The sequence below is a fragment of the Micromesistius poutassou genome (assembly GCF_964030765.1).
Source record: "Micromesistius poutassou genome assembly, chromosome: 1".
NCBI classification, from domain to species: Eukaryota; Metazoa; Chordata; class Actinopteri; order Gadiformes; family Gadidae; genus Micromesistius; species Micromesistius poutassou.
Genome location: NC_140271.1, coordinates 13,796,199 through 13,823,792, shown reverse-complemented (window position 1 = coordinate 13,823,792; position 27,594 = coordinate 13,796,199). Strand labels below are relative to the sequence as shown.

Below are 27,594 nucleotides of genomic sequence, written 5' to 3'. Positions count from 1 at the left end.
AATATAGAATGATATGAAATATGACTGATTTATATAATAATAATAATGATAATATACACTTCCCGTTGGTCCCTCCCATTGGTTGACGGCAGACCACGTGACTCGGGGTTCTTCACGGCGGAGAGAGGAGACAAAGATGGCGGCTCAGTGAGGCGCGGAGCGGGACGCCGGGCCAGGGACTATAGCATCACATACCGGGGCACCAGGGACCGCAGGACCACGTCTACCCACCACACACCCCGCCGCCGTGCTCCGCACACCACGTCTGATCGGACCTTCAACGGCTGAGAACCCGCAAAGAAAGATAATCCCAGCCAGTGTGTTACCATGAGAGGGAGAAGGGGCAGGCCGCCCAAAGCCCCGCCGGCCGAGGAGCAGCAGAGCCCGGCCCCGGTGCACGGCCTCAGACCCCGGAGGAACCTGAAGCCCCGGGCCCGGGACAGCGGGGACGAGGACACCGAGAGCCCCAAGAGGGAGAGGTCCAGGTCGGCCCGGGGGAGGAGGCGGGGAGGAGGGGGGACGACAACACGGGGCCGGGGCCGAGGCAGGGGGGCAGGCCGCGGTAGAGGGAGGTGTTCGGCCGCCTCCAAGACCCTAGTGTACGACGACCACGAGAGTGAGGACGATGAGGACGATGCGGTCAGCCTGAGGTCCGAGGAGGAGGAGGTGGTTGAGGAGGACCCCGTGTCCGAGGAGGAGGCTGACGAGGAGGAGGAGGCCCTGAAGGAGGAGGTGGAGGGCTTGGAGGATGTGCTGCTGGAGGAGGATGAGGCTGTTGATGGGGATGACGGGGCCAGCCACTGCACGGAGAGCAGCGGCCACACCAGCACCCCGGGTAAACACGCAGCGGGGGTCGCGGTAGGGCGGGTGTAGGGGCCCTAGGTGCGCCCAGGTGTGGGGGGCCCAGTGTCGCCCAGGTGTCAGGGCAGGTGTGGGGGGCCCAGGTGCGCCCAGGTGTGTGTGTGTGGGGGGGGGGCAAGGTGCGCCCAAGTGTCAGGGCAGGTGTGGGGGGCCAAGGTGCGCCCAGGTGAGGGGGGCCCAGGTGTGTGTGTGGGGGGGGGGGGGGGTGGGGGGTGGGTGGGTGTGTGTGTGTGTGTGTGGGGGGGGGGGGGGGGGGGCAGGTGTCAGGGCAGCTGTTTGGTGTAGGGGGCCTAGATGTGCCCAGGTGTGGGGGGCACAGGTGTTCCCTCCTGACGAGCAGGGAGCTGTATTGTTCAAAATGGAGACTGTATGAAGCAGGCCTCAGTCCGGACACTAGAGTGCTGCAGGCTGGCTGAACACCCGACGTACCCGGGTCGCCTCAGCACAGCACCGGTCCATCATTAGAGGGTTTATAACCCATCTCGGTGGGTGTATTATGTGCACATGCGTGGTGTTGTCAGCGGAGGCCAGGTCTAACGCAGCAGGAGGCTCCATGGTGGCTAGCGTTTTTCAGCTTTGCGCTAGCTAGCTCTGGCTAATGCTAACGTGCTGTCAGCAGGACGTTAGCAGTAGCTGCAGCTAGCCTGTCCTGGTGCTGATGATAGCTAGCGACGAGCTAACGTTAGCGCGTCGCTAGTTAGCTGCAGCTAATGCTAACGTGCTGTCATCAGCACCAGGATCCGTCGAAAACACAACAACGGCGAGGGTCTGTTGAGGAAACGGGTTTTTCATTGAATGCTTTCGCCTTTTATTATTATTTATACTTGAAATAAAATAAGTAAATGTGCCACGTTTGCAATTCCCTGAGGCGGAACAGCTGTTAAGCGCGCTTTTACCTAACTTACGTTATAAATCATGCCCAAAATATATAGTGTATTTCTCTCAACAGTGGTTTTAATTAGGTATAATCAATAATGTGTGTGGACATATGAAGTAGTTTTGGACAAACGTCTTCAACTTGTTTTAATTAGCTGGCTGTAATGAGAGGATGTACGTCAGCCAACACAAGTCTTCCTCTGTTATGCATTATTAGCAGTGTTCTGCATTAACGTGCTCATTATTTTATGCTGTATCCCCCTTTTAGATGACAGTATCTATAAAACAACGGCACATCCAACGTTATTAGTACTTTATATGCATACATATATAATAGATCTAGATAGATATATTATATATATTACGAGAGGAGCTGTTATATTATCAGTCTCAGCTAATGCCTCCCATATGGACTATGTGTTGATGTGTTCCTGGCCATGTTCTCCTGACAGGAAGGAGGAGACCCCGGGCCCCCCGGGCCCGTACCCCTATCCTGGAGCAGAAGGAGGTCCCCCCCCTGGTGCTCCCGGAGAGCTCAGAGGACCTCCTGATCCCCAGGAGGGAGCTCCTCAGTGTGGCCTCGGTCTACGAGGTGCTGCGCAGCTTCAGCGGCGTGCTGCGCCTCTCGCCGTTCCGCTTCGAGGACTTCTGCGCGGCACTGGTGGGCGGCGAGCAGTGCACGCTAGTCGCAGAGACGCACATCGCCCTCCTCAAGGCCATCCTGCGCGAGGAGGACTCCTCCAACACCTCCTTCGGCCCCGCCGACCTCAAGGACTCGGTAAACTCCACGCTGTATTTCGTGGACGGCATGACCTGGCCCGAGGCGGTGCGGGCGTACTGCGAGAGCGATGGAGAGTACCGCCACGTGCTGCCCTGGCAGGAAGGGGAGGAGTTCCCCTACGGCCCGCTGCAGAGCAAAGTGAAGGTGCTGCAGTTCCTCACGGACCAGTTCCTCACCACCAACATGGCGCGCGAGGAGCTAATGTCAGAGGGCGTGGTGATCTCTGACGACCACTGCCGCGTGTGCCACCGGCTGGGCGACCTGCTGTGCTGCGAGACCTGCTCGGCGGTGTACCACCTGGAGTGCGTGAAGCTGGCCGCCGTGCCCGAGGACGAGTGGCAGTGCGAGATCTGCGCGGCGCACCGCGTGGCCGGGGTCACGGACTGCGTGTCGGAGATGCAGCGCAGCCGGCCATATATCCGGGCCGAGCCGGTGGGCTACGACCGCCACGAGAGGAAGTACTGGTTCCTCAACCGGAGGATCATAGTGTGAGTGGGGGGGGTGGAGGTGGTGATGGTGGCTGTTGTTATTGTTGATCAGTTATTGGATTTAAGGGTTTATTTATTTTTCACATAGCTTGTGTATTTACTAATCTCTAATGGATTCAGGATCCACACTTTCACATATGATAGGGATAATGTTTAGAACGCCACGTCATTATCGGGAAATAAGCCCCGACAGGGCGAACAGGACACAGACACGAAGCGGAGGTGTCTGGTGTCTCGCTTCGCCCTGAAGGGGCTCCCGGGGACGTTCTATACATTATCCCGCTTATTACATGGCTACTTGCCAAAACGAAAAAATTACTTCACACGGTCTGTCTTTTTACAATTTATTTGTTACCAGCATTCCTAGTGTTCCAGCACAGAAATAGTCCACCAAAAACGTTGACGTTGCTTAGCAACTGAGTGATACAAAAGGCATGAAAAAAATCCACTTACCTTGACAGCGGTCATTATATGCTTAGCAGCGGTCATTATTGAAAAATAGTTCACCACTGGAAGTCAGGAAGGCCCATGCAAGTGAACGGAGCGTTCCACAGCATTGAGAAGAGCTGTGTAATAATCATAATAATGTGTTATAAACTGATAGAAATTACCTTGTAAAATAGATTATGTCCAATCACCCAATATCATATGATCGAAAGTAAACGATACTATTTACATTGATAATGTGTATTTTTTAAAGCTTTTGATCCTTCTGATCACTTCCTAACACAGTGATGGACAGAGCCACTGAAGGGTTGCAGATGGTCTTGAGGATCTGTCTGTCTGCTTCTCTTATTCTGCAACCATATGGTGTGCGTGGGCGAACAGGAGAAGTGCCTGTTCAAGTGTCGACTCCTCTGTACCTCCAAAGGATGCAGAGCCAGTTAACATGCAGTCTGGCCCCCATTGGTTCAGCCTCGGCAGTCGGCACTGTCTTGGTCGGAGCGCTCACTGGCGGTTTAAGAAGCCATCTCTCAGTGTGGTAATTCAGTTTGCGCTGAGGGAATGTCCCACGTGCTGCACTGTAAGCACCCCAGCAGAGCTACAGTCCTGTTGGGAAGAGTTTGCAATGCAGAAGCCAGCAGACTGAAGGCTAACCGCTAAATGTTACCTGCATCATTAGCGGCTTTAGAAAGGTTCAACTCATTCAGTGAAGTGGTTTGAATGTGAATTTGTCAATCTTATTCTTGGTGTGTGTGTGTGTGTGTTTCTCTCTCACAGTGAGGAGGAGGGGGAGAAGGAGCAGAAGGAGGTGTGGTACTACAGCACCAGGCAGCAGCTGGAGGAGCTGATGGAGGTGTTGGACGGGCAGTACTGGGAGGCGGACCTGTACGCCATGCTGGAGGAGGTGAAGGAGGAGGCGCACGCCCACATGGACGTCACCGAAGAACTCACCGGCAAGGCCCGGGGAAACAATAAGGCCTACCTCACCGCCGCCAACGGTAAGCTGGGGCTCCCTGCTAGGAGATCAGAGGAGGAACTCAGAGTGGAGATCCTTCCTTCCAGGGATGTTTGGGAGTGTAATGAGGGCTGTCATTTACAGCCATCGTATTACAGCCAAATATTTTCAATACCAAAAGAGGAGGATTCCTATTGCCTGTGGTGATGGGGGCTGACCGGTGAAAGGACCCCCCCCCCCAGTAGGGGGTGGTCAGAGGCGGCCATTCAGGGGTCACCTCAACACACTGAAACTGTATTGCAATAAGTAGTAAACTCTTTCAACTCAATTACCCTCTGTGTCCACCGCTCTTTCTACAATAAAAATGTACTTAAAATGTTATTTTTCATAACATTTCTATTTCCATGTCGTTTAGCATTGATCCAAAACAATCCACATTGTATTCACATATTATGCAGTGGGCATGGGTTCGACATCTCGGGGTTCGGCGTCTCGGGGAATCAAACCCAGTACCTTCCAGTTTGGAGTCAATTAACCTAACCATGGGACCCCCCCCCCCCCCCCCCAGGATCCTGCATCCTAAAAATAAACTGAAGTCATGCGATTGGTTTAGTTTTCTTTTCCTTGCGGTGTTTGCAGAGATTATCACCACACGCCTGAAGCTGAAGCGAGAGGAACAGGAGGCCAGGAAGAGAGCGGAGGAAGCAGAGAAGGCCAAACAAGAGTTGGAATGTGCCCCAGCCAAAGCAGAAGGCTCTTTGCAGCCTGAGGAGCTGAAGGGAGAGGAGGACTTGGATCTGGAAGGTGAACCTCATTCTGCTGCTGTTTCTACCTACAGTCTTTGTGTCTTTCAGTCTTATTTGTCTCGTTCTTGCTGTATGAGTTTCTCCTTTCTCTCGTTCGCTCCTTTTTCACATGCTCCAAATTCACATTACTTAACAATATCAAGTGGAATTGTGCTGCGCAATTTAAAAATTGTCTTTAAGTGTGTTATATTTTCTTATATCTTGAGCAGATGATTGTAAACTAAGACAATTGCAGCCGAAACAAGTTGTATTTATCTTACCAAAAACCGAGATGACAACGTTTATTTGACTCTTCATGTTATCTTTAACCTCCTGTGGATGTCTGTCCTACAGCGCCTCCTGCTGGAGAGGAGGACAGCAGCGACCCGACCCTTAACCCTACTACCGCCCTCCCGGACCCAGCACATGTCGACCCCGCCTCCAGCCAGGAGCACCTTGCCCCCTCTGGGGAGACCTCACAGGAAGAGACCGGTACGCTTAAACCTTAACTAAAACCTGCATAACATCACACCAGAACGTTACGGTTAGGGTCAGGGCTAATCTTGGCTAAATAATAATTTCATAATTACAATGTTCATCCAAAGTGTCCTGCAGTGAATTGAAATGCATGTTACTGAGGAGCAGGCAAGGGTCCGGGGTGAGGATGACTGCAGGTCAGACTGCGGAACATGGGGTTCGAACCCAGAACCTCTTGGCTGCGAGTCAGACCCCCTAACCACCAGCCTACCCTGCCCACATCCCACCAGCTCTAACCTGCTGTTCTGATCCATCTGGCAGATACGAGCGGGAAGGAGGAGGGCAGCGGGGAGGAGAAGGAGGTGGAGGGGCCCCAGCCTGCTGACGAGCATACCACTGGGGCCCTCAGGGGGCCGGAGGGACCCGACCTAACGGACCGATCCTCCCAGTGGTCCTTCACCAGCAAGGACGGATCAGGTGGGTGGTTCAGACATCGGTGACCATTCAGCCGGCCTCTCCGTTAACCGGTGAGCAGAGGGTCATTCAGGTGAAGTTTATGGAGGCTAGGAGTATGGTTAAACTAGTTTGTAACCTATACTCACTTTTAAAACATCATTTTTTATCATAAATGTTGTCGTCTTCATTAATTGAGATGGAAAAAACGATAAGTGATCATTGATTGATTTCACAACGATGCAGTACCATTTAACGACCATGAATGAATATGGAATATTGCCCAGCTCTACTAACCCTTCATTGATGCCAAACTGGATATCTTTGTACCAATAAAAAAAAAACTATTCTTATGGTACTATTATCAATAGGAATCATTGTAAATATCATAGTGGTAGCAACATTAAACCAACACAATTCATATTTCACCATATTTGTTGTTGTAAAAAGTCAGCTTTTTCAGTGGGTATAGGTAGGGTCTAGGGGCCTATTGCTCTAGAAAAGTTAGTTTTCCCACTCTCCAAGAGACTGGTGATGTTGGGGATTGAACCTAGAACCTTGGGGCTGGGGTTCAAACGCCCTAACCACTAGACTAGACCGTACTGCATGGTTCAATAACATGATGGTCTGGTTCGTCTCTCCAGAGGACGGAGTGAAGCTCGGTGGGGGAGCAGCAGCATCAGGAGGACCTGGGGCTGTCGACCAATCGCTGAGCAGCAATAATGGGGTAAGGGATCTGATTGACCAGATCCTGATATGGGAGGAGCTGGTGACGCTGAACCCATGTATTGGGTTTTGATCATTTTCATGATAATATATAATAATATTAAACACCATTTTATGGAAGAGATCTATGCCCACATGTGGTAACTGAGTTTAGAATTAGTTAGAATTCTGACTTTAATCTCAAAAATTCTGACTTTAGACTCAAAACTTAAAAGAAAATACACATTTGGCCCTATTCCTCTTCCGTACCTTTTCGACAATTGATTGAATTTTTTTTTTTAATCTAAAAAATCTATCCTATAGAGGGAAATATGCATTTTGTTTTCTATGAGTATTCATCAAAGCCCAGCACCTTATTCTCCCGCCATCCCTCCCGTCGCCCCTCCTGTCTCTCTCCCCCCCAGCCGTCCCTCCCCCTGTCCCTCCCCCCGCCCCCCCCCTGCTCGAACTCCTCCCTGGCCAAGGAGCAGGCGGAGCTACGGGCCAATGCGGCCAACCTGTTCCGTCTGGGCCAGGAGGGGAAGTATCGGGTGTACCACAACCAGTTCAGCACCAACGTGCTGGCGCTCAACAAGCACCAGCACCGCGAGGACCACGACAAGCGCCGCCACCTCAGCCACAAGTTCAGCCTCACCGCCGCCGCCGACTTCCGCTGGAACGGCTCCATCCACGGCTCCCGCGTGCTGACCGTGTCCACGCTGCGGCTCACCATCATCCAGCTGGAGGGCAGCGTGCCCGGGCCCTTCATGCACCCCAACTGGGCCGCGCACAGGTACACAACCCCCGCCCCCTGGTTCTCTGTATCCTGTGTGTGTGTCACCTGGTTCTCTAACTGGGTGTATGTGTGTGTCACCTGGTTCTCTAACTGGGTGTATGAGTGTGTCACCTGGTTCTCTAACTGGGTGTATGTGTGTCACCTGGTTCTCTAACTGTGTGTGTGTGTGTGTGTGTGTGTGTGTGTGTGTGTGTGTGTGTGTGTGTGTGTGTGTGTGTGTGTGTGTGTGTGTGTGTGTGTGTGTGTGTGTGTGTGTGTCAGGTCCAACTGGAACAAGGCGGTCCAGATGTGCAGTAAGGCCCGTGAGTTCGCCCTGGCGCTCGCCATCCTGGAGTGCGCCATCAAGCCTGTGGTCATGCTGCCCGTGTGGAAGGAGTCCCTCGGACACACCCGGTAACTATAATTTTACTAATAGTAGATGAGTAATACCAACAAAGATAGAGTTAAACATCAAAAAAAAGGAGTTAGGGGGCTGGACTCCAAGACAGAAGGTTCTGGGTTCAAACCCCAACCCGACCTTGCCCAGTGGGCTCGATCGTGGCTTTGGATGATGATAAAATGGAGTCATGGTAGGGCTGCTTGATTATGGAAAAAAATCATAATCACGATTATTTTGGTCAATATTGAAATCTCGATTATTCAAACGATTAATTTTGAGTTTGAAAACATGATGCATTTATTCATAATTTCTCTCCAAAAAAAACACTTTGTAAATGAGAACTTTGAAATTTCCCCTTAAAAAATACACAAAATAGAAAATAAAGTCCAGATATGAATCCAGCTGTTCTGAAATTTCTATTAAAAAAATAAAATAAAAAATAACTTCAACTTGACTCAATAGTTTCAACTCGATTATATTAGTTTGGTGATCGTTTCACTCTGAAATCGCGATCAAAATTAGATTAATCGCCCAGCCCTAAGTCATGGTGCAGAAACTTACAGCGAAACATCCCAATATCATCTATCATCCATCCCGTTATCACCTCTGACCTCTGTTCTCTTCCTTCATTGGTCTGTCTGTCTGTCCCTCCCTCTGTCTGTGTCTGTCTGTTCCTCTGTCCGTCTGTCTGTCCCTCTCGTCTGTGTCAGGCTGCACCGCATGACGTCAATGGAGCGTGAGGAGAAGGAGAAAATGAAGAAGCGGGAGAAGAAGCTGGAGGACGAGGAGACGCTGCAGCAGGCCACCTGGGTCAAGTACACCTTCCCTGTCAAGCACCAGGTACACACACGCACAGAGGCAGGCGCACACACGTACACACGTACATACACACACATCTTCTCCATCATACAGTAGGTACATGCACGCACACACGCAGCGACTTCAACAAGCTTTATGTCTAAAACAAAATAATCTCACTTCTCTTCACCCAATGTCCCCCATCCACGTTCCTATATGATTCTAACACACTTGTCGTGACCAGGTGTGGAAGCAGAAGGGGGAGGAGTACCGCGTGACGGGTTATGGGGGCTGGAGCTGGGTCAGCAAGACCCACGTCCCCCGCTTCCTGCCCAGGCTGCCCGGTAACACTAACCCCAACTACCGCAAGGAGCTGGAGGGTAGGGACACACACACACACTCACACTCACACTCACACACTCACACCAACACCAACTACCAAAAGGAGCTGGAGGGTAGGGACACAAACACACACACATGCACACTCTTTAACCCCACACTGTTTAAAGTTTCTTTAACCCCACCTGCCTATGCATACTGTAGTAGTTGGAGGTTGAATAGTCAAGTTGTTTGGGTGTTTGACTCTCGTCACGCTCGGTACTGGGTTCCATCCCCCCCATGTCTCGACGAGGTGTAGGTACTGCTTCTGTATGGATTCTAAGCCTGATCACATTGCCCCATCAAACGAGGAAACCTCTTATGGGGCTCTGGGTTAGTGGAAGGATAGTTTGTGGGGTTTGACTCGCTGAAGGGTACTGGGTTTAATCCCTGAGGTCTTCGGACAACCTGAAAGTATCAATCCATCAAACCCACACCTGATTGATATCACCCTCGTCTTCTCAGTCAATACAGGAGATCAGACCCCCTGCTGAACTGTCCTCACTGTGCTGTTCTCCTCTGCTGTGTTTGGTTTCCTGCAGCTAAAGCCAGGCTAGAAGGCACGACGTCCAGTGGCACCAAGCAGGAAGTCAAACCCTTGACCCAGAGCAGCGAGGGCGAGGACGAGAAGCCCCCCGCCGAGGAGAGGAAGCAGCAGGAGGAGCAGAAGAAAACGAAGGAGGAGACAGAAACTAAGATGGAGGTCGTCTCCTCCAGCGGCCCAAAAGGTTGGCAGTTTAAATCCGAGTTTGTTATTCTCGTGTTAGTCAGCCCGTGTTGATTTGGTCTCTAGTTTTTCTTTCACCCTTAAATGTAGTTTCTTGTAGAGAAATGTGTTCACACTCAACGTAAGCTTCTGGAAACCATTACGACTGCGTCTGGAGCCGGTGCATCGGTAGTGGTTAATCTCAAACGATAGCCAGTCCCAATAGAACTCCTCTGAAGACCTCCTGCTGTTCTCGGCTGTGTGTGGTTCTTGACTCTTGACTATCTGTGTGTCACAGAGGAGCAGCAGGGAGCCTCCACGGCCCCCACCGCCGCGGCCGGGCAGCCGGTGAAGCAGGAGCCAATGGAGGAGACCACGGAGGAGACCACGGAGGAGACCACGGAGGAGACCACGGAGGAGACCACGGAGGAGACCACGGTGGAGGCCGTGGAGGGCCCTGCTGAGGGCGCCGTGGAGAGCCCAATGGAGGGGGCAGTGGAGGGCCCCAAGGAGGGCCCCAAGGAGGGGGCTGTGGAGTGCCCCAAGGAGGGCCCGACAGAGGGGGCTGTTGAGGGCCTGATGGAGGTTCCGATGGAGGGTGTCACGGAGGGCCCCAGCCCCATCGCAGGCCTGGTGGAGGGCCCCACGGAAGGCCCCAAGCCCTTCTACCATGACGTGGTGAACGTCAGCGAGGGCTTCCAGCTGCGCACGGCCTACAAGAAGAAGGTGCGTCCGTCACGGCTGGACACGCTGCTGGAGCGCCGCGTCAAGCAGTTCACCCTGGAGGAGAAGCAGCGTCTGGAGCGCATCAAGCAGGCCGCGCTGCTCTGCAGGTTCAGCAAGGCCAAGGCCGACGCCCCTGAGGGACTGCCGCCGCCGCCGTTGCCCGCGGCAACCCCCGCCCCCGTCTGCGCCGCGGGGTCCACGGCGGAGGATGGCCCCCCGGGGAGGGAGAGGAGGGACAGCGCGGTGGTGAAGCGGCTGGAGTTCGACCAGGAGCAGACGGAGAGCAGGACGCGGACGTCGGGAGAGACGGACAACCTGGACGTGAGGTTAGGCTCCGCCCCGCTGGCCCCGCCCCACACGGAGCTGAACGGAGGGGCACGGCCGGACGCCGAGTCGGCCAAGCGGCCCGCACCGGACGAGGAGGGGGAGGGGCCGCGGGCGGGCGAGAACGGCAGGAAGCGTCCGCTGGGGGAGGAGTCGGAGGACAGGGGGTCAGGGGTCAACGGGACGGCGGCCGAGCCCCGGCCTAGCGCCAACGGGGGCGACCGGCCGCACGTCAACGGGACCGGGTCCCAGGACGCCGGCGGGGAGGCGGCCCTCCCGCCCCCCGCCAAGCTCCCCCGCCTGGAGAACCACCTGGAGAACCACCTGGGCAGGGGCGACGGTGTCGTCACGGCGACCAGCAACAACCTGCACGCCGCGTCGCCCGCCAGCCACACGCCCCCCGCCAACACGGAGACCCCCCTGAAGACGGTCAGCCAGGTCACCACCACCATCACCACGGTGACCACCACCTCCCACACCGTGGTCTCCGGGAACGGCACCCCCGCCTCGGTCGCTGTGGCGCGCTCAACGGCGCAGTGCAGCACCACCGTCTCCTCCGTCACCACGACGACGGCCACGGGCCGGACCCATCACAGGACGGTGACGTCGCGGGCCAGCGGCTCCATGACGCTCAGCAAGGAGTACTCCACCCGCGACCGCGTCAGCCTGCTGCGCTTTTCCAAGTGCCGCAAGGCGCGCTCGGGTACCGCCCTGCCCTCCTACCGCAAGTTCGTCACCAAGAGCAGCAAGAAGAGCATCTTTGTGCTGCCCAACGACCAGCTGCAGCGGCTAGCACGCCGTGCCGGCCTCCGGGAGGTGCCCATCTTCAGCTACACCGCCAAGCCCTCGCCAGACATCTGGCCCTACCCCTCGCCCCGGCCCACATTCGCCATCACATGGAGGTCAGTGACCAGGAGGGTGACGTGATAGATGTTATGTTGTTGAGGTGGGGTAAAACTCTTTTTAGTATTTTGAACTTTAAGTGGGAACCATCAGAGTAGTAAAAGGATGGACGTTTTCTGTTGGGGCGAATAATATGAATAAGATACGAGGTACAGGTTAATGTGGAGGTCTGTGTTGAGGTTCACCTGGAGGTCTTTGTGATATCCCCGCACCCCAGGTACCGTCTCCAGACGGTGCGGTCGCTGGCCGGGGTCAGCCTTATGCTTCGCCTGCTCTGGGCCTCTCTCCGCTGGGACGACATGGGGGTCAAGCCCCTCTCCGCCATGGGGACCACCAGGAAAGGTAAACACCTCTCTCTGTCTCTCTCACCTTCCCTTGACCACTCACTCACTCACTCTCACTCCGTCTCTTAACCACTGCACTCATTATGAATCTGTTATCTCTTATCATCTTATATCTTTGGCTGAATTACTCGAGCGGTCTTTCTGTAAATTTACGCCTTGTCTGTGTTATTTCTGGACCCGTATTTCTTTATAAAAGTATAAAACAACCTTTCAGTTGTATTCAAATTGATGTCCAATACCCACAATGCTCTGCAGAGACCACGGAGACGGACATCATCACCACGGAGATCATCAAGCGGCGGGACGTGGGGCCGTACGGGATCCGCTCCGAATACTGCATCCGCAAGATCATCTGCCCGCTCAGCATCAGGGACACGCCCAGCAAAGGTACCTTCCTCATCCTCTCCTCCCCTATCCCATCCCCCCCTCTCCCATCCTCCCATCCTTCTCACCCATCTTCCCCTCACCCACCCCCCCCTCCCTCATCCTCCGCTCCCCCATCCCCTCCTCACCCATCCTCCCCTCTCCTATCCTACTCACCCATCCTCCCCTCTCCCATCCCCTCCTCTCCCATCCCCTCCTCTCCCACTCCCCCTTCTCCCATCCTACTCACCCATCCCCTCCTCTCCCATCCCCTCCTCTCCCATCCCCTCCTCTCCCATCCTCCCCTCTCCCATCCCCTCCTCTCCCATCCGCTCCTCTCCCAGGGAGGTCTTGAGAAGGTTGGAGGGAGGTCTTGAGGAGACTTGGGAGGTACAGAGGAGGTGCCCAGGAGATGTGATGTGGGGGTGTGGAGGAGGTATGGAGGAGGTGTTCAGGGGCGTGCGAGGAGCCGGACTCAACCTGTTGTCCTTCCGTCCCCCCTCCTCCAGCGGAGACCCCCACGCCCCAGAGGAAGGGTCTGCGCTCCAGTGCACTCAGACCCAGGAAGCCCGAACCCGCCAAGCAGACCGGCCCGGTTGCCGTGGAGACGTGGGTGACGGAGGAGGAGCTGGAGCTGTGGGAGATCAGAGCCTTCGCAGAGCGGTGAGACCCCCTGCAGAACGGGAGATATCCTTTATACAATACTGCTGGTCTACGAGTCCACATTTTGACAATTGGCTTCAATAATGATTATTAGTATTATCCTAATTGTATAAAGATGAAATAAGACAATCCTTCATTAATCCACAGAGATATTTGCAGAGTAACGGCAGCCAAAGCATGAAGGTTCATTACAAAATAAATGATGATGATGATGAGGATAACATGTAGATGTTAATAATATGCAGTCCTAAGAATTAGTGATCAACCCATATATCGGCCAGCCGATATTATCTGCTGATATTTGCTGTTTTTACGTGTATCGGCATCGGCTGTATTCTTTCGCTGATTTTTAAAAAAAAAATTATTTTGTATAATTTAATATTGTTAAAGTGTAACTATATATACGAAATGGCCCTGACTGTCTGTGTGTGTGTTCCCTGGGTGGAGCAGGGTGGAGAAGGAGAAGTCTCAGGGGGGAGACCCCTCTAAGATGGGGGGCAGTCTGAAGACGGCCGAGGACGTCAAGGCCCACCTGGAGGCTCAGCTGAAGCAGGCGCGGCTCGCTGCCCAGCAGGTAGACCCTTAACCTGGCCCTTAATTCTCAACCTGACCCTTAACCTTAACCTAACCCTTAACCTAACCCTTAACCTGCAAGTGAACCCAGCAGGTAAGCCCTTAACCTGACCCTTAACCTAACTCTAACCCCTAACCTGCTGGTTGCCCAGCAGGTATGCCCTTAACCTGACACTTAGCCTAACTCTAACCCTTAACCTGCTGGCTGCCCAGCAGGTAGGCACTTAACCTGACCCTTAACCTAACTCTAACCCTTAACCTGCTAACCTGACCCTTAACCTGACCCTTACCCTTAACCTGACCCTTAACCTTAACCTAACCCTTAACCTGCAAGTAAACCCAGCAGGTAGTCCCTTAACCTCACCCTTAAGGCTCATTTATGCTCGACGTACGGACGTAATTGTACGCGTCCGTTTCTAACGTTGTTACCGTCACTGCTCACATACTTCCATGCGTCCTTTACGTTGGCATAGATGTTAACCAATACATCCACTAGGGGGCAGCGCAGAGTCAAAAGTTTATGACAACAAACCATAGACTGTAAAAAGAAAACAACAAACATGGCGACTATGGAGGAGGTCTTGATTATGTACATAATAAATAAAAGAAGAAAACGGGCTCGTTGTAAGAGGCGGTGGTCGGTAAGGCCGTCGTCGTCTTCTTCTTCTGTCTCACACTGGCTCTAGGCTCCGTATCGGGTAGTGACGGCAACAGCGCCCCCACGGCTTCCGGTGGTACTGCTCCGTTTGGTGCGTATCCGTAAGCTTTGTGGAAACGGTCGAAAAACGGACGAAATGAACGCAGAGTACGGACGAAAGGCTCCGTCCGTATCCGTATGCGTATTTAACGTTGAGCATAAATGAGCCTTTACCCTAACCCTTAACCTGCTATTTAATCCAGCAGGTCAGACCCTTACCCTTAACCTAACCCTTAACCTGCTTGTAAACCCAGCAGGTCATACCCTAACCCTTACCCTTAACCTGCTCTTGAACCCAGCAGGAATGACCCCAGGTTAACCCTTAAGTTAAGGTTACCTATTCTACTTTGTGCAACAGGAACGTGCTTTAGTTAGATGTGCTTCATCGTGGTTTAAGGACCACTACAATACCCCAGCTGGTCAGCTTCCACCTGACCCTGACCTCTGACCTCTCCTCATCTCCTCCACCTTCCAGAAACGCCTGGAGCAGCAGAAGGCCGGCCTCACCACCTCCATCACCTCCAGCACCGCCACCCCCCCGGCCACTTCCTCCACGGCCACCTCGCCCTCCTCCTCCTCCTCCTCCTCTTCGTCCTCCTCCTCCTCTGCGCTGCGGGGGGCCGGGCTGACCCCCGGGGCCAAGCTGGTGCTGGCCTCCAAGCTCAGCTCCCCGGTGCCCTTCCAGAAGGACAAGGACCTGCACCAGTCCTTCGCCTCCTGGGTCAAGCAGGGCCAGGCCAGCCAGGCAGCCTCAGGTGAGAGACTGCACCACCCCTGGAGTCTGCTGATGGAACCGTGGGTCTGCTGGATGTTCTAGAACGGCTTGCTACCCCACTCACTCACTCACTCGCTCTCTCTGTCTCTCACTCACTCACTCACACACACACACACTGTCTCTCACTTTCTCTCTCTCACTCACTCACACTGTCTCTCACTCACTCACTCACACTCTGTCACTCACTCACTCACTCACCATCACACTCTCTCTATATATATATATATGTGTGTGTGTGCAGGCAGGGTTCTATATCTAGTGTTAGCTAGGCTAGTGTTAGCTAGAGTAGCAGTAGGCTCGGTGCGGTGCCTGACACCGGCTGCCCTGGTGTGTGTTGCAGCCCGTAGAACTACGGGGCGGGGCCTCGCGTCAGTCAGGGGCCTCCCGTCGACCAGGGGCCCCACCGCCCCCAGGGCTGGGCCGCTCCTCGCCGCTAAACCGCCGCTGGCCGCTAGCAGCCAGGTGGTAGCGACTGGCGTCCCCGCCGCGCCCGGAGGTATGGCGGAGAGACGGGAGGAGCCTTATTAGAGTTTATTACTTTTCGCATTTTGTTTCATTTTAGTTTGCATTTAGTTTTCAAAAGCAGCATGGCTCTGCTTGTCCCAGGTATGTTCTGAACAACAATAAGAACCTTGTTGTTATTGTTGGAACACCCACTGCTTGTTGATCTGAACAGAGTTCTGGATGATTCCACCGTTACTGTGGCATCTTGGATGTTTCCCAAATCATAATTCACCTATGAAACCCTCCAATGGATCTGTGGTTGTCTTCTACAGCTGAATAGAGTCTGCAAGAACTTGGCATGTCTGAGCTTCTGCATGTTCCGGTCTGACGGTTCATGTTGTAGCTGCAGAATCATAAGAACCTGCTGGGTCAGGTTTCCATGGTCCAATCAAAGCCTGAAGCCTCAGCTCTCATCCCGCCTGCGTTTCCTCTCTCCACGTTTCACCGGGAAATCACACATTCTATTGTTGGATTGTCTGTTTTATGGAAGTGAGAGGAGATTGGAAGGCCATTGCATGTTGCTTTCAGTTAAAGGATTTTTATTTTTTTTATTTTGAAGCTTTCAAAATCGTAAAACCTTTTTTTTTTTGCATCCTGTCTTATACTAATCAACTAGGACAACTCTTTTTGTTTCAATCCACCCCCCCCCCCTTATATATCTGGGATTAGCAATTGTTTTCATTATTATTAGAATCTCAATTTTATTTCTTGTTTCCCTCGCCAAGCCTTTTGTTTGTGCATGGAATGTGCTCCATCAATAAAGTTTGGTTCATGTCCCTGATGTCTGCCTCTGTCCTTTCACCAGGGGGCTCTCAGGACGCGGTGGGGATCTTCCCCTCCGGACCCCCGGCCAACCTGCGCACCTACAGCACCCTGCACCCCACCACGGGGAACCTCAACCTGCGCGCCTCCACACAGAAGGTCTGACACCCAGAGGGGCTCGCTCTCTCTCACTCTCAATTGCTCCTGCCTCTCTCTCTCTCGCTCTGTCTCACTCTCTCTCTCTCTCTCGCTCCCCATTTCTCCTCTCTCTCTGTCTGTCTGTCTGTCTGTCTCTGTCTCTCTCTGTGTCTGTCCCTGTCTCTCTCTGTGTCTGTCCCTGTCTCTCTCTGTCTCTGTGTCTCTCTCTGTCTGTCTCTTCTCTCGCTCCATCACTTCGGCCCTCTCTCTCAAGTGTTCCTCATGTGTGCGAGCCGTCGCTACAGCGACTAGCTCTGACTCCTCCTCCTCCTCTCTGTTGCAGAATGTGGCGTCATACCGCTCTCCGGTCCAGACGGCCGCGCCCGGCGTCTCCGTGGCCGGAGGCCCAGCAGCGACCCAGCCAGGTAGTCTCAAACAAGTCTGTGGTTCTGATGTGTGCTCTCTAGTGTGCTGTGTTGACTCCTGTGAGATAGGGTTCTGCCCTAGAAGAACCGGGCTCATCAGGAGTCCCTCGCTGTTCTGTGTTCCCAGGTCTCCCCGGCTCCACTGCCGGCCCCGTGCAGACCGGCCTGATCCAGCGAGCGGCCCAGGCTCCGCCTCTCGCCGCGGCACCGCCCCCCTCCGCCCCGCCCCCCAGCCCCCAGCCCGGCAGGCCCCAACAGGGCCAGGTGAAGCTCACCATGGCCCAGCTGCTGCAGCTCACCCAGGGGGCACAGGTGAGCCAGTGTATAATCATACAAGCATGTGAAGGAGGGAAATGGGAGATTGCTGTTGAATAACCCTTCATCCTGTTGTCCTGGTGTTGGCGTGTCACTGTGCGCTGATTGGTTCTGCTGTGTCTCACTGTGCTCTGATTGGTTGTGGTCCTGCAGGCGGGGAACCCGGGCCTTACGGTGGTGATCCAGGGCCAGGGCCAGACCCAGGGCCAGCTGCAGATCCTCCCCCAGGGGGTGACCGTCATCCCGGCCCCCGGGCAGCAGCTCATGCAGGCGGCCATGCCCAACGGGGACGTCCAGCGCTTCCTCTTCACCCCTATAGCCCCTGGCGCCGCGGGCCCGCCCCCCACTGAGACCTCAGCTCCGCCCCCCCCAGTCCAGAGCCCCGTGGCAACACCGGGCCCGGTCCGGGCCCTGTGCCCCGCCCTGACTCCCAACACAACCCACCTCCCCTCCCCGACACAGGCGCTATCCCCGCCCCTGGTGGCCCCCCACCCGGCCCAGGGCGGGGCCCCGACCGTACCCCAGAACCGGGTGCTCACCAGACCCCCAGCCCCTCCCCTGGCATCCCCCTCGCCCGTTTTTGCACAAACCCCAACTCCAGTTCCTGGACTCGGTTCAGCACAAGCTACGACCCTCCCCGCCCCGCGGCAGGTCTTCACCCCGGTCCCGCCCCCTGCCCTGTCCCACGCGGCCCCCCCGACCCCCGCTCCCACACCTGCCCTCGCTCAGGCGCTGGCACCCCTGCAAATGCCCGTCGGAGCCCCCGCTGCCACAATGTTCCACACCACCCCCCTGGCAGCCCCGCCCACATTCCCACCAGCGGTCCAGTTCCCCGTCCGGACGCAGCCTGGTCTCGCCCACACGGGTCTCACGGTTCCAGCACCGCTCACCGTCCCTTCCCCCGCTCCGGCCGCGCTGCATGCCCACACGGCCACGCCCCTTTACGTTCCGGTGGCAGCGGCGGTTGTCACGCCGGTCACGGCCACGGCCACCACGCCCTCGGTGCCAGGTAAGACCCACCCAGACGCACACACACCCGCAGGAGTACTGCCATGTTTGTTCTGTTGTCACCGTCGTTCAGGATTGTTTTGGGGGTTTCGGGATTTTGGGGTGGTGACCATGTCCTTATGCCCCTTATGCCCCCTTTGAGTCTAAATGGTTGATTCGAGAGGCCAGGGTCATTCTTAAAGCGTTGCTGTAGAAGTCATGAAACCATTTTGTCCTCCATCTGGTTCTCACCCTCTCCTCTCCTCTCTCAGCGCTGGCGGAGCTGCGGATGTCCCAGCCCCCCCGAGAGGCAGGCGTCTGGACCCCGGCCTCTCCTCAGGCTCAGCAGGCCGCCTTCCCCACGCAGCCTCCACCACTGGCCCCCCTGTCCAGCCTCGGCAGCCTCCCCGCCCCTCCGCTCGCCATCAGCCAGCCGGTGGTCTTCGCTCCCACCCCCGTCAGCTCCCCAGCCCCGCCCCCGGTTCAGTCCCACCCCCTGGTCCAGCACGCCCTCCCCACGCAGCAGCTCCTCCCCCAGAGTCCAGTCTCCCCCATGCACGCCCTCACCCAAACTCTCCTGTCCTCTTCGGTGGTCACCCAGGCTGCTGTGAGGCCGGCAGCGCCGCCCCCTCAGACTCAGGTCCCGATCCGGCCTCAGATTCAGGTCACACAAGCTCAGCCTCTGGCCCACATGCAGGCCTCCATGCAGACCATCAGAGTCCAGATCCAGCCCCAGTCCCAAGTCGCCGCACCCGCTCAGCAGACCTCTCCGCTCCAAGCTCAGGCCCCCACCCAGACCCAGCCTCAGGTAGTGTTCCAGAACCACCAGACCCTCTCGCCAGCCCCCCTCCAGCCCCGACTGCAGCCCCAGTACCACCCCCAGATCCAGGTCCAGTTCCAGACCCAGAACACAGTCCCCCAAGGCAAGACGCACGCCAACATTCAGCCCCAGCAGCAGATCCAGATCCAGCCCCAGATTCAGACGCAACAGCCGCTCCAGACGCAAGCTCACCTCCAGCCCCAGCAGCAGATCCAGGTCCAGCAGCTGCAGACCCCGCCCCAGCAGAAGGTCCAGGTGCAGCTTCAGCCCCAGTCACAGATCCAGGTCCAAACGCACATCCAGCCCCAGCAGCAGCTCCAAACACAGCTCCAGCCCCAACAACAGATCCAAACCCACATACAGCCCCAACCACAGATCCAAACCCACATACAGCCCCAACCACAGATCCAAGCTCACATACAGCCCCAACCACAGATCCAAGCCCACATACAGCCCCAACCACAGATCCAAGCTCACATACAGCCCCAACCACAGATCCAAGCTCACATACAGCCCCAACCACAGATCCAAGCCCACATACAGCCCCAACCACAGATCCAAGCCCACATACAGCCCCAACCACAGATCCAAGCCCACATACAGCCCCAACCACAGATCCAAGCCCACATACAGCCCCAACCACAGATCCAAGCCCACATACAGCCCCAACCACAGATCCAAGCCCACATACAGCCCCAACCACAGATCCAAGCCCACATACAGCCCCAACCACAGATCCAAGCCCACATACAGCCCCAACCACAGATCCAAGCCCACATACAGCCCCAACAACAGATCCAAGCCCACATACAGCCCCAACAACAGATCCAAGCCCACATACAGCCCCAACCACAGCAGGTCCAGACACAAGCCCTCATCCAACCCCAACAGCAGGTGCAGCCGCAGCTTCTGCCCCAACAGCAGGTGCAGGTCCAAGGCCAGCTCCAGCAGGTCCAGTTCCAGTCCCAGCCCCACATCCAGGTCATCCCTCAGAGCCCCCAGCAGCAGGTGGCAGTCCAGCCCAAACTCCAGGTCCAGTTCCAGCAGCAGCAGCAGAACCAAAGCCCGCTCCAGTCTCCTCAGCTCCAAGTGCAGTCCCCCATCCGGCACCAGCTCATCAGCGTGCCGGGCCTCCAGCAGCCCGTCCAGCTGCTGTCTGCCCTGCCACCCCACGTGGCGGCCCAGATCCAGGCCCAGATCCAGGCCCAGATGCAGGCCCAGGGCGGGGCGGTGCCCCAGCAGATCAAGCTCCAGCTCCCCATCCAGATCCAGCAGCCGGGGGGCCAGGTCCAGACCCACCAGATCCAGAACCTGGTGACCATCCAGGCCCAGGCCAGCGTGGTCCCCAGCTCGGGGGAGCTTGGAAGGCTGCAGCATCAACCGCAGCCACAACAGAACCAACTTCATCAACAGCAGCAGCAGCCCAAGAAGAAGAAGACGGAGACCAAGAGAGAGCAGAGGGAGCAGGCCCTGCTAGCCTCCAGCCCAGTCGACAGCCTCAACAAACAGGTAGAGAACACGATGATCCAGGGGCTACGGGGGCATCTAGCCACCGAGCTGTCTGGCTGGCCATATAGATTCCTAGGTAGCTAGCTGTCCAACTGTCTGACCATCTGTATTTCTTCTAGGATGTGTTGTGCTGTGATAATCTAGAACCACGTGCTCCAGCCTCGTGTTGATGCGTTTGTCTGTCTCCTAGGCGACGGTGAAGCAGACCGCCTCGGAGCAGCAGAAGCAGAGGAAGAGTCTGGCGGCTGCGGAGCGCGAGGAGAACCACAGGTCAGGACCGTCTCGGCACCGCGGGGTCGCCGGTTCCATCCCCGGCGGTTCCTAACACACCACTATAGGCTTTTTAAATGGGGGTAGAGACGAAAGTTTACTGTCTGACCATTCACATTTAGGGCCTCTATCAGACGCTTTTATCCAAAGCGACTTACAATAAACACATTTGTCAGAAGAAAGAGAAACAACAATATATCCCTGTATATATCGCAATATATCGGTACAGTAAGGATGTTCATAGAACCAAGTGGCAAGCACTTAACCCATACCCCGTATACAAGAGAGATAGTTAGGTCTTATTAAGTACTATTTTCTGCATAAGAAGGGGGGAGGCTAAGACCAGAGAGACCTCCAGATAAAGACCATTCAGACGTATGGAGGACTCTGAGGCACTTAAGGTGTGTGGTGGCTGACTCCCCTTGTGCGCCCCCCTCCCAGGATGATGGTGTGCAACCAGGTGATGAAGTTCATCCTGGACAAGATGGAGAAGGACGAGAAGCAGGCGGCCAAGAAGAGGAAGAAGGAGGAGGTGGTGGAGCAGAAGCGCTCCAAGCAGAACGCCACCAAGCTGACGGCACTGCTGTACAAACACAAGGAGCAACTGAAGGCCGAGATCCTGAAGAAGAGGGCGCTGCTGGACAAGGAGCTGCAGCTGCAAGTGCAGGTGGGTGACACAGCGCCCCTTAGGGGACCGGAGGGGGACACGGCGCCCCCTAGGGGACCGGAGGGTGACACGGCAGCATGTGGCTCAGGTGGTAGAGAGGGTTGGCTGGAGGTGTCCCTGAGCAAGACGCCTCACCCTAACTGCTCCCGATGAGCTGGCTGTCGCCCTGCGTGGTTGAATCCGCCGTCGGTGTGTGAATGGGTGAATGTGAGTCAATATTATAAAGCGCTTTGAGTGGCCACTGGTGTGTGTGTGTGTGTGTGTGTGTGTTTGTGTGTGTTTCTGTACACGTGTCTGTGTGTGTCCCCTCCAGGACGAGCTGAAGCGGGACATCGTCCGGCTGCAGCGGGAGAAGGAGAAAGCGCGGGCGGCCATCACCCAGGCCGCCGCCGCCGTCGCCAAGGCAACGCCTCACCCCGCCCACCCCCTGACGTCGCCGCCGCCCCCGTCGTCATCACAACCCCCCGCCCACTCCTCCCACAAACGCAAGCGGGAGGAAGAGCGGAGCCGGGAGAGAGACAAGCACCGCGAGAAGAGCAAGAAGAGGGACAAGGAGAGGGAGAGAGACCGGCCCCCGGAAAGAGACCGCCCCCCGGAGCGGGACCGGCCCCTGGAGCGGGAGAGACCCCCCGACAAGGAGAGACCCCCAGACAAAGAGAGGCCCCCGGAGAGGGAGAAGGACAGGGAGAGACCCCCCGAGAGGGAGAGGGAGAGAGACAAGCAGCGGGAGAGACCGCGGGACAAGGAGCGGGGGGAGCGGGACCCCCTGAAGCACAAAAAGAAGAAGGGGCTCTCGGCCTCCAGGGACCACAAGAAGGAGGCCAAGCTGTACTGCCTCTGCAGGACGCCCTATGACGAGGCCAAGTAAGACCCGACTCTGTATATCATCGCATCAAATGCTCAGTGGTTCTTCTGTGGTTCTCATGCCCTGTGGTTGTGGTCTCCAGATTCTGTGGTTCTCCTGCTCTGTGGCTCTGTAAGTCCTCTGTGGTTCTCATGCTTTGTGGTTTTGGTATCCAGGTTCTGTGGTACCTCTACGGTTCTCATGCCCTGTTGTTCCTCTGTGATTCTCATGCCCTGGCTCTCTGGTCTCCAGGTTCTGTAGTTATCATGCCCTGTGGTTCTGTGGTACCTCTGTGGTTCTCATGCCCTGTGGTTCTGAGGTTCCTCTGTGGTTCTCATGCTCTGGCTCTGTGGTCTCCAGGTTCTCTGGTTCTTATGCCCTGTGGTTCTCATGCTCTGGCTCTGTGGTCTCCAGGTTCTACATCGGCTGCGACCTGTGCTCCAACTGGTTCCACGGCGTGTGCGTGGGCATCACGGAGAAGGAGGCCAAGAAGCTGGAGGACTTTGTGTGTCCGGGCTGTAGGCGGGGCCAGCAAGGGAGCACCGCCCCAGACACAGGAAGCTGTCCCGAGGTCGCAGGAAGTGGGCCAGAGGCGGGAGGCGGGCCCGAGGCAGGAAGCGGTCTGGAGACAGGAAGTGGCCAGGAGACAGGAAGTGCCCCTGAGATGGTCGTCGTGGTGGAGGAAGTGGGCGGTGGCCAGGAGCTGTACTGCATCTGTCGGACGCCGTACGACGAGACGCAGTAGGTCCCCGGGCACATTGGAAGAACATGTTATAACATGTCAAAACAAAATGTTTTAACATGTTAGGACAACTGTCCCTGTCCCTTTGGCTTCGGAAGACTGGAGGGAGGGGCAGAAAGTACCAAAAGAAGCAATTCTTGTGTCCTTCAAATCGCTAATATCTGGAGAACAACATTTTAGTTCAGATAGTCTAGTGGTTGGCATGTTTGACTCCCAGCCTGAAGGTTCTTGGGTCGAACCCCAATGTCCGCAGTCTACCTGTAGCTCTCCTTGGGCAAGACACCTACAATACCTTTCAAAATATATTCAGCAACTCAATGTAAGTCGTCTTCCAAGTGACACAACAGTAAGATAGTTACCAGTTAAGTTAGCAGTTGGTCTGTCAGCAGGTAAGGCTGCACTCTGGCCTTAAACCAGGTGACTGCATCTGCCTTCACCTGGTTAGAATTCCTGCTAGGTTACTTCAGTGTGATACCATCAACCAAAACCAGCCACGGCAACCAAACCGTGTGACCAGATGGGTCGTCTTGAGTTTCACAAAGTGGTCGCTCTTCGCTCACACACCGAGCCCTATCACAGTGAATAAAGAACCTAGAACCCTTCCAGACCGTGTCCTGACCCTGACCCTCTCCCTCCAGGTTCTACATCGGCTGCGACCGCTGCCAGAACTGGTACCACGGCCGCTGCGTGGGCATCCTGCAGAGCGAGGCCAACCACATCGACGTGTACGTGTGTCCGCAGTGCCAGTCCACCGAGGACGACATGACGGTGCTGACCCCTCTCACCGACAAGGACTACGAGGGGCTGAGGAGGATCCTGCGCTCGCTGCAGGTAATTGGGGGGGCGGGGCACCAGGGGGCCGGGGTGGGGACATCTTGGAGGTCTTCAGGAGTTTAATTTGGGAAGTTGTGGGGCGCCCCGGTGACTCACTGGGTAAAGCCTGTACCATTGAAGCCTAGTCCTGATCGCAGCGACCGGGGTTTGATTCCTGCCCATGGTCCTTTGCTGCAGGTCCTCCCCTCTATCTCCCATACATCTCACTCTATAAAGAGGCATAAAAAATGCACAAATAAATCTTATAAAATTATAATAATTTGGGAAGTTATAATAAAGTGGGCAGTTGGCTATGTTTCATGCTGTCCGGGACCAAGAGAAATTGTTGCTAGCAGCTATCCTGTCTTCAAGTCGTCCCCGTGTGATTGAGCGTTTCATTGCGTCATCCCTTCAGACTCATAAGATGGCGTGGCCCTTCTTGGAGCCGGTGGACCCCAGCGACGCCCCCGACTACTACCGCGTCATCAAGGAGCCAATGGGTGAGCAGCAGCTCACCAAAGATACACATTCTTGTTTCTGATTGGTCCTCCATGCAGTCCAGAGATGCCACTTGGCATCTCTGGCCAGAAATTATTCTGTACTGGTTCATGTTGGGCAAAGTTTTCTCTATTTATTTCTCTGGGCGGCATGTGGCCTAGGAGGTAGAGCGGATTTACTGGTAACCAGAAGATTGCTAGTTCGATTCCCCGGCTCCACCTAGCCAAGTGTCAAGGTGTCCCTGAGCAAGGCGCCTCACCCTGACTGCTCCTGACGAGCTGGCTGTTGCCCTGCATGGTTGACTCAGCCGTCGGCGTGTGATTGTGTGAATGTGAGGCAGTATTGTAAAGTGCTTTGAGTGGCCACTGGTTAGAATAACCCGGTATAAATGCAGTCCATTTACTGTTTACCATAAAAAATAATCCAGGGCTGGCAATGGTTTAATACTCGAATGATTAACAGCGTGTAACCCGTGGTTGTCCCCCAGACCTGGCCACCATGGAGGGCCGGCTGCAGCTCCGTCACTACCGCAAGCTGACGGAGTTTGTGGCGGACGTGACCAAAGTGTTCGACAACTGCCGCTACTACAACCCAAACGACTCGCCCTTCTTCCAGTGCGCAGAGGTCCTGGAGAGCTTCTTCGTCCAGAAACTTAAGGGCTTCAAAGCAAGCAGGTAACCCACCACCTTGTTCACAGCTGATCCCTGACTGGTGGCCAAGCATGGGGGTCTCCCTAGACACTCAGCATTCTGCCCTAGCTCTGCCGCTTCCTCTAAGCCCCGCCCCTACCTTTAAGCCTCGCCCCCACCCCTGGCAGTGCCAGTGCTGGGTGGAGTTGATTGGTTACTAAATAAAGGCTCATTGTGTTGCTTTTTTAGTTGCGGCTTAACGGTCAGGGTCGGCCATACAGTCAGAAACAGTTATGTTTAGATACTAGTGGAGCAACATGTTAGGTAATGGACTGGTGAGTTGAAGGCCTGACCTGGATATCCAGACATCCAGAGGAATGCTGTGTTGCTATGGAGACCCTTGAGCTGTTTCTGCAACCTCCCTATCAGCCTCAAGGAGCCGTATGCCCTGTAATGGTCCTCAGGTCTCCACGGATTAGTTAGATCTTCACCCCTCTCCCAGTCTCACAGCGTCCTGCTTCAGCGTGTCTCCGGCTCCTCGGCCCGGCGCATGTCTCTAGAGTTCATCTCCAGTGATGTGTTTTGCTTCTGAATGCCTTCCGGTCTCATCTATCGTGTTCCTCAGTGTATCGTGTCGGCATGTGTGACTGTAGTATGCTAGGAGATCTTCGCTCCACACCTCCACCTCCATCAACACCACTGTGTTACCTCAATGTCCTCATGATGTTCCTCTGAGTCCATCTGTCTCGTGCTGCATGCCCCTCGCTCATCATGGCTGCCCGTTCTCTCTCTTCTCTTCCAGATTGTCCACTTCATAAGTTTCCCCCTAGTAGCCTCGGAGGCTGGATGCTGGGCTCTTGGTAGTCATGGAAACCGGCCGTCTCATGTATTGATTGTTTGTTTGAAACACACATTTTTAAAAAAGCTCCAAACTTGCATTGACAAAAAACAACACAAATCCTTCAAAATGGCCGCCTTGTTGGCATGTGTTCTGAATGCTCTTTTTTTTTTGTCTGTTACTTTTTTTTGCTTTTCTTCTGACCGTTTAAAAAAACGATCAAATCTCCCCTTGAAAACAGTCCTCTGCAAAATGTCAAAAATCCAGATTCTCAATTGTTATTTATCTAATGTACTAGTGGGTTGAATCAGACTTTTTATTTTTATGTGGGGCTGTACATTTTATTATAATATAATAATAATATGAATAATAATACGCTATGACCTCCGTTTCTAACACTTTACACCAACACATGTTCCGTTCAATAAACTTGTCAATAATGCTCATCAAGGGGTTCAGGCAACCACATCACCGCTTATCAGTTAAAACAGGGAGACAGGGAGTTTTAAAACGCTTATTTTGAAGGAGTTGTTATCGTGAATCACACATTCAGCCATGAGTCCAAACCCCAGCCTCACCTGGTCACCTGATTGAACCGTAGCTCAAGAAGCTAGTGTAGCTCTAGAAGCTAGTGTAGCTCTAGAAGCTAGCGTAGCTTGCCGTCTGTTCACCATTAAGGCGTTCTCTGTACCAGACACCAACATGGTTCCACCCTCTGAGCCACTCACCCCCCCCCCCCCGTGGTGTCGTCTGTTTCCTGGTTTATCCTCTACCATCCCATCACACACGTCCAACCATTAATCGGTTAATAAAACAAACCAGTACCTTAACCTGTCCTTCCCCCCCCCTCCCTCCCTCTCTCTGTACCAGGTCTCACATCAACAAACCACAGCCCGCCACCACCTCTTAGACCACACACATACGCGCATACACAAACATGCACATACACGTACACAAACAGCATAGAAAAAGCACTTGCCAAGAATGCAGCTTTTGACTGAACTCTGGTTGCGGGCGTGGGGGGGGCCCGCACACGCTGCTCAGACCCCCCCACCCCTGTTCTTCCGGTGCGGGGAACGTAGGGAAAACCAGTCTTTGGGGCCCGTTGGGGCCTCAGGAACTATTTCAGAAGAAGAACGAAGAAAAGACGTTTAGAACAAAGACTCCTAAGGAGTTCTTTCATTTCCATGTAGTTTTTTTTTATGTTATCACTTTGTTTTCTATCATTGCCTGATTGACGGTTGGGAGGCGGGACTCGATGCGGACTCTACACGGATGCTCATTGGCTGTTTGGACCCTGACTTTGGCCCACAGGTTTCCTAATGGTTGCGCCTGGAAAGCTTACTGACACGGAAACATCGACTAATAAAGATATGCTTTGCAGTATGTTGAAGAAGACACTATGTGTATCTGAAGGTATCATGCCCTGTTTGTATAAAAACAAATGTCCCACTTTGAATCTTCTTTTTTTTGTATTACCGTTGAAGAATATTGATGTATATGGAACATAATAAATTGAAATGTCCTATCTGTGCTGTGTTTTAAACTGAAGCACTGAGTTGATCACACCCTCACTCCCAACA

General features: G+C 54.7%; 1 protein-coding gene across 2 annotated transcripts; it reads left to right on the top strand.

Annotated features, from left to right (window-relative positions):
- The first annotated feature begins 137 nt into the window (after positions 1-137).
- Positions 138-27,541, top strand: LOC311411099 (nucleosome-remodeling factor subunit BPTF-like). Of its 2 annotated transcripts, none has more exons than XM_084488880.1 (31): positions 138-835; positions 2,190-3,006; positions 4,228-4,448; positions 5,045-5,209; positions 5,545-5,682; positions 5,989-6,144; positions 6,765-6,847; positions 7,251-7,618; positions 7,883-8,014; positions 8,711-8,840; positions 9,043-9,178; positions 9,719-9,904; positions 10,181-11,834; positions 12,053-12,177; positions 12,435-12,566; positions 13,052-13,205; positions 13,656-13,779; positions 14,951-15,230; positions 16,560-16,675; positions 16,998-17,079; positions 17,207-17,391; positions 17,548-18,403; positions 18,654-20,710; positions 20,901-20,980; positions 21,422-21,647; positions 21,961-22,511; positions 22,906-23,232; positions 23,872-24,064; positions 24,462-24,546; positions 25,032-25,218; positions 26,882-27,541. In XM_084488880.1, exons 1-31 carry the CDS (start codon positions 328-330, stop codon positions 26,919-26,921), a joined length of 10,494 nt encoding a protein of 3,497 aa, XP_084345006.1. In that variant the 5' UTR covers positions 138-327; the 3' UTR covers positions 26,922-27,541. The 2 variants fall into 2 exon arrangements, with proteins under 2 accessions (XP_084345006.1, XP_084345007.1); XM_084488881.1 differs by having other exon boundaries at positions 25,976-27,541.
- Positions 27,542-27,594: the final 53 nt, after the last annotated feature.